The 6361-nt window shown below is 42.5% G+C and overlaps 1 protein-coding gene across 1 annotated transcript in view; it reads right to left on the bottom strand.

The window, feature by feature from the left end:
- Window positions 1-394: 394 nt before the first annotated feature.
- Vstm4 (V-set and transmembrane domain containing 4) overlaps window positions 395-6361 on the bottom strand; it is an 84877-nt gene continuing 78910 nt past the window's right edge. Inside the window, exon 8 of the mRNA XM_021181981.2 lies at window positions 395-1663. Coding sequence (XP_021037640.1) covers window positions 1538-1663 — 126 coding nt within the window. The 3' untranslated portion in view covers window positions 395-1537. The remainder of the gene's footprint in view (window positions 1664-6361) is intronic.

The following is a 6361-nucleotide window of genomic DNA, read 5'->3' as shown; positions in this document are numbered from 1 at the left end:
TGATGCCTTATCACAAGAAGAACCCTTTGCACTTTCCAGATGATGGATGCTTCCCCTCACTTAGCTTCAGAAATGTCAATTCATGGTGAGTGGTCTATGTGGTAAAGAAAGAGCAACTAGACACATTTTCAGATCAAGAACCCCAAAATATGTTACTTCAAATAAGCACCAGGTCCAAACTGCTCACTGCCCCTGCTCTGAGGGTGCTGCTGTAGTTTCCCTTTGAAGAAGTCAGAGAGACAAGCTTGGCAGGGATGCTGTGAGGCTTCTATTCCCCATTAAAAGGCAATGTTCAGTGGGTTCCCCCATTCCCACAACTTGTGTAGCTGTGATCCATGTTGAGGTACTAAAAAACTCAAGTCCCATGGACAGAGGGCACAACACACACCCTAGCTGTGTTTAAAATAGATAATTTATCATATATACATTGTAAAATTACAAAGCCAGACAATGTTTATAAAGTGTAGTAAGCAGCCACCAGAGTACACATCAAGAAGAATCAATAGCACTGCGGAAATCAAGGTGACTCTCTTACTACCATTAAGTCTGACATTTTTGTACATTGTTTAGGTCCACAGAGCCACTTCCCCCACGGACTTATGTCCCATGGTCCCCTGACATCCACCCAAGGCAATCATGGTTCTCATCCAAGATTGAGATGGTCAAAGCACTTGCCAAGGGTTGAGTCCTCCTGGACATAGTTTCCCAGCATGCCTTGTGCTTTCATTTCTCTGCTGAGGGAATGGTGAAAGGCTCCGCTCTCTCTTGAATGGAGTTGACTGAGCTTGCACGCTTTGCTCACTTACCCGATGTACCCACTGGAACCATACTCAAGTCTTTGGAAAAGAGAGAACACTATGTCTCTCTAGGTCCATTCTGCTAAAGGGGGACAAACACTTTACAAGGGTGTTCTTGTAGATCTACAGCCCTGGTGAAGTATGACTCTAAAGACATAAAACCAGAATTTTCGGAGCCAGATCTCCAGTTTTCAAACATTATCTCTGCCCTCACATGGCCAGTTTCAGAGCATCTATTAAAAGCAATGGATGTCATCATAAGTGGCTCCTGCCATCACCACCAGGAGCTTGCTCAGTCCTGGGTGTCCCAGAGCCTTAGAGAACTTGTGCGTCCATATATCCCACCTCTCTCTGTGACCTTTACAGCATTTCCTGTGGCTATAAACTGGATGCTTGTTATACAGAACAAGGGGGGGCTGATTAAAATTAAGATTTGATTCCCCCCCCCAAAAAACTTTAAGGCTTAAGAAGAGGAGAAGTTGGTACGGTTGGCTCAGCAATGCTCTCAGAATCAGGATTGTGCTCAGGATCAGGCCAGGGGCCTCTTATCTTGGGAGGCATGGCCAAGAGCTGGTCCCTTCTCTTCTGGGAAGTGTGTACCTCTTAGAAGACATCAGAACGCTGTGGGAAGGGGCTCCCCATCATACTGAAGGCACAGGTGAAAATACAAAACTAGGGAGTTTGTTTCTGAGTGTCATAAACAACTGGGAGCATAGGTGACAGCCAGAGAGGAGGTATCGCTACAGCTGGTTCTCCTCGAAGAGGATCTGTGCATACACGGTGCTGGTGGGGACGCCTTTGGCAGCCCTGTGTGGTTTGATCAGCTCCAGCTCGGCATAGGTCAAGTTTTCCTCGGTGATCTTGGGCTATATAGAAAAAAAAACAAAAACAAAAAGCAAAACATAATTGAAGCTGACTACAGTCAGTCATCCACCATGTGCTCGTTTATCAAGTAAATGTTTTCCCAGTATTTATAGGGTGCTAAGGGAAATGTGTAGGGAAAAATGAATAAGAGCATATGTGCAGACAAGTCACATTACAGGTGTAGCTCACTGCCCGATGTAGAACACCATGTTCTGAAGCCAAGAGACACCTGTGGTTAATGTTTAAGTTCGTGTCAGTCACTCACAAAGCCATTGGACTCTATCTCACAAGGCAGAGCAACATCTCTGGTCAAAAGGAAACATACAAGACACAGAAATGAGCCTTCTGGTAATTAATAACAGACTTAGAAAATTTGTGAATGGCATCATTATATAACTAAAACTTCAGAGTATATGGAAGATTATAATGAAGAAAATATTTCTTAATACATGCTAACAAGTATAGAGAGAAGAGTGGTCATAAGACATCCTGGTTTAGGTGCTTTATTTTTTAATAACACAAAAAGGGTTAAGCATTGACTTAGTTTGAGTTTCTGTTGCTGGGAAGAGACATCATGACCACAGCAACTCTTATAAAGGAAGACATTTCATTGGGATTGGTTTACAGTTTCAGAGGTTCAGTCCATTATCATCATGGCAGGAAGCATGGTGGCGTGCAGGCAGACATATTGCTGGAAAAGGAGCTGAGAGTTCTACATTTTGATCCAAAGGTAGCAGAAGGAGACTGTGTGTCACACTGGGAGTAGCTTGAGCATAGAAGACCTCAAAGCCCACCTCCACATGACACACTTTCTTCAACAAAGTAACACCACTCCCTATGGGCCAAGCAATCAAAGACAAGAATCTATGGGAGCCACTCCTATTCAAACCACCACAGGCATCACACGCACGAAGTTAGGAAGTAAACCAAATAAGTAAAAAGTAAAACAAACAAATAACAACAAAAAGCCAAATAATGACAAAAACAGCAAAACCAGGAACTACACAAAAATATCTAAAATCAGGTATTTGAAAGTACCCATAATATTCATATACTGAAATGCTGATCACTATACAAAGGAAAAAATATAAGAAAGCAAGAACTAATAAAACAGGAAACAAAAATGGAAATAGAATATAAAGGGAGGAAATTTTACATACTGTTAGAAGACTGCTTGGCTCAATATACTAAAAAGGAAATTTGAAACACAGGGTAAAATGGTAATGTCCCAGAAAAATATAAATGACAAATGTTAAGTGTAAGAAAACTGAATTTGCTGAAGACCCTCAGAGGGGCAGTAAGGAAGAGCTGCCTCTTCGCTGCACCGGGAGAGCTATTACAGGGCATCTCTGAAGGAAGCGCCTAGGATCATCTCACATCATTAAGCTGATCAGAGAACAAGAAGGAAGAGAACCTTGTTGGGTTTTAGAACAACCCCTGTGCTCTTACATGTTTTCATCCAGATTTATTCAGGAGGAGGAAGAGGCACGTAATCATACTGAATACGACAGGTAACCATATATTCAAGTGGATTTCACTCAGGAAAGCAAACATGGCTCAGTATTTTAAAATAATTAATAGGAAAAGATCAAATGAGAGAAACATCGTGACTATCTCTATAATGCTGGAAAGCCATTTGGTAGCACTGAAAAACTACTCTTGACAAAATCAATCTTTGAATGACATAGTCACAGCTGTGTGTCTTCTTAATATGATTAAGAATGTTAAGATATGAAAAAAAGTGTGGTGGTGCACACCTTTAGTACCAGCACTTGGCAGGCAGAGGCAGGTGGATCTCTGAGTTCAAGTTCAGCCTGGTCTACAGAGCAAGTTCCAGGATAGCCAGGGCTGCACAGAGAAATCCTTTTCCAAGAAAACAAAAAGATAATGAATAATTGGCAATCCAAGTCTGGTGATATTAAAATTATACAACTGAAGTAATTTAAATATGTTAATACTGGGAGGTAAATAGACATATGTATCAGTGGAAACCTGAGAATTTATACAATGGAACATATGTTGCTGTGTCTTAAACAACCATAGATCTGGGGCCTGGTAGCTCAGTAGTACGCTGCTTACAAAATACATGCAAGGCCTGGGATTTGATCCTTGGTTTCAAAAATCATTTAAAACTGATGGAGCTGAACATGGTCTGTACAGAGTCATTTGTGAAAATATGTGTGCTTGCATATATGTAAGCAAACATATTCACATGTCACCTTGGACATCAGCAACTGGAGAACCCAATACCCATGATTTCAAGGGGTGTCGATTGGGTTGCTGAGGGGACTCATGCCTTCTTACATATTCTTTGATTAGTGCATTTTGGATGTTACAGTAGGCTTCTATTTACCCGATGCACTGATTAATTTAGATTTGCAACTGGATAAGTAAAAGTGGCCGCTAATTTATAGTTTTATCAATATTTTTATCTCAGCAACTCTGCATTTCTAGTCTTTGATGATAGATGGGAACTTTCAGTAGGCAGCTTTTGTTTTGTTGTTATTTTTTATCACGCTCTTTTAAGACAACAAACGTACAAAACCTATGTGCCTCACAAAGAAACCGTTGACGAGAAAGGGAAGTTTCTCAAATGGAATGTCAAAGCAGAGAGACCCTTTGTTCTTTTGAGACAAATCGGCAAAAAAGACTGGAGCAAGAGGCAAAAAGTAGACGAAGAACTCCATGCCAGCGTACCCGGCCTGAGTGACTTCCGAGCACACCTGTCTCGCCCTTTTCCAAGTTCAAAGTTAAGCACATTTGTAGGGATGGAGTCTCTGCTTTCCTACTGACACCAAGAGTCTTTCTAGCCGTCCACATCTTACCAGCCCACAGACCCCGATGTGGCTCTGGCCTTTTGTTTAATTACATTTCACTCTGTAACGACTCCGTTTAAAAACACCACGTGTCCTCCAATAAGTACTCAAAACCCAACTCATGTAAATTTCAGAGCCCAGGTTTATGAAATCATATTGTCCAGTTGTTTTATTGCATTACTTTGGAACTGTATTGTTTTCTAGCGTAGATTATCTGTTTATTCTTAAGTTATTTCATTACGTTTGGATATGAAAAATAACACCCGCTTTCTCAATACAGGTCACCAGGCTGGCTTGGCTGATGTGTTGTTTTCATACATTTTTATGATGCTCCTATAGTAAACATAATTTAATAAAGCCAAAGCACACTAAATAAATAATTGCATCTAGAAAAGCAATAAAAACAAATAAAATTAGTACTTTCATAAGTGGGAAAGGTACTTCAATTACTGCTACAAGCAACAACCCACCATAAAATGTGTACAATCATTTCCCTTATGCATATTTCTGGAGTGTAATAATTTGATTGAAGATATGAGGCAGCAGGCAGGAGGCTCGGGAGTGTGAAGTGTATACAGTTTACAAAGGAAGATGCATAATATCAGTGCTTGGCACCTTTCAAGGACCTATTTTTCTGGCAGGCACAGTTGGTTGGCGCTATCAAACATGTGCTTAACTACACTCCCCAGCTCGGTGAACTGGAAATGAAGTCTTCACAGCCCGGGAAGGCAGGCTGATGTATTCTTGTCACGAGTTTTCATCAACCTGTCTTTGTTTACATTGATGCCTCAGTAAACCTTATGCTACTTAAAGAAGGAAGTTAGAGATGCTTTCTGGCTACACGGGAAGACTAGGTAAGACAAGAGCACAGAGAGTAAAGCCAGAAGCCAGAAAGCGAGCATGGTGTAACCATCACAGGTGGCAAGGGCTTGCCATAGCACAGAGCCCGGTAAGGGATCTGTAGCAAGGCCTTGGTTGCTATATAGCCCAGGCACTCTCACTGTAACCTTGGCTAGACAAACCCAGCTTAGCTTAGCTAACATACCATCCCCAGTGTCTTCATCAACTCCAGACCACAAGAGAAGTGCTGGGTCTATGAAGATGGGCCAGGAAGCACCCTGTTAGTTCTCTAAGGCTGCTAGCTCTCAAAAGTACTCTCTTGGATGCTGAGGGGATAGAGTTACAATTAGCCCTCTGTATCTCTCAGTTCTGCAACCAACTGTGGGTTAAAAATGTTTGTGGGAAAAGTTACATCTGTATGAACCACGTGGCCTTCCCTGTCATCCCCTACACAGCAGAGTGACTATGGTTTTGCACTTGCGTTTGCCTTATCTTCAATAGGTGAATCATTAAGGGTGACCGCAGGTGTGTAGAGGATGTAAGGAGGCTACATTTTGATACGGGTATGCACCGTTTTGTGTGAAGGATTTGTCTTTTGGTTTGCATGAGGAATTCTAAAAGCATTCCCCCAAGGAATCAGAAGGCTGGATATGCTCAGGCATTATGCTTAGAGCACAGGCTTCGGCCAATGTAACCCACTGTCTCCAAGCCTCCTTGAAGCCTTAGGCTGCACCAAAAACGCAACAGGAACTTCCAAAGTGGGGTCTACGGGGCTCTAATCGAGCCACTCCTTATACACAGACGCTGCTGAATTTACGGGAGGCAGGGCCAGGCAGTGGGGCATGGGTCAAAAGCACCTCTCTAGTCTGGTTTCTTCCTCCTTCTCCTCCTCTGCCTCTTCTTCCTTCTCTCCTTCCCTCTTCTTCCTCCTCCTCTTCCTCCTCCTCTTCCTCCTCCTCCTCCTCCATCTCCTTCTTCTCCTTCTCCTCCTCCTCCTCCATCTCCTTCTTCTCCTTCTCCTCCTCCTCACCCCTCCTCCTCCTC

This window comes from Mus caroli, chromosome 14, assembly GCF_900094665.2.
Source record: "Mus caroli chromosome 14, CAROLI_EIJ_v1.1, whole genome shotgun sequence".
Taxonomy (NCBI): Eukaryota; Metazoa; Chordata; class Mammalia; order Rodentia; family Muridae; genus Mus; species Mus caroli.
Note: the sequence above shows the minus strand (reverse complement) of the source record. Positions and strands in the feature narration are given on the sequence as shown.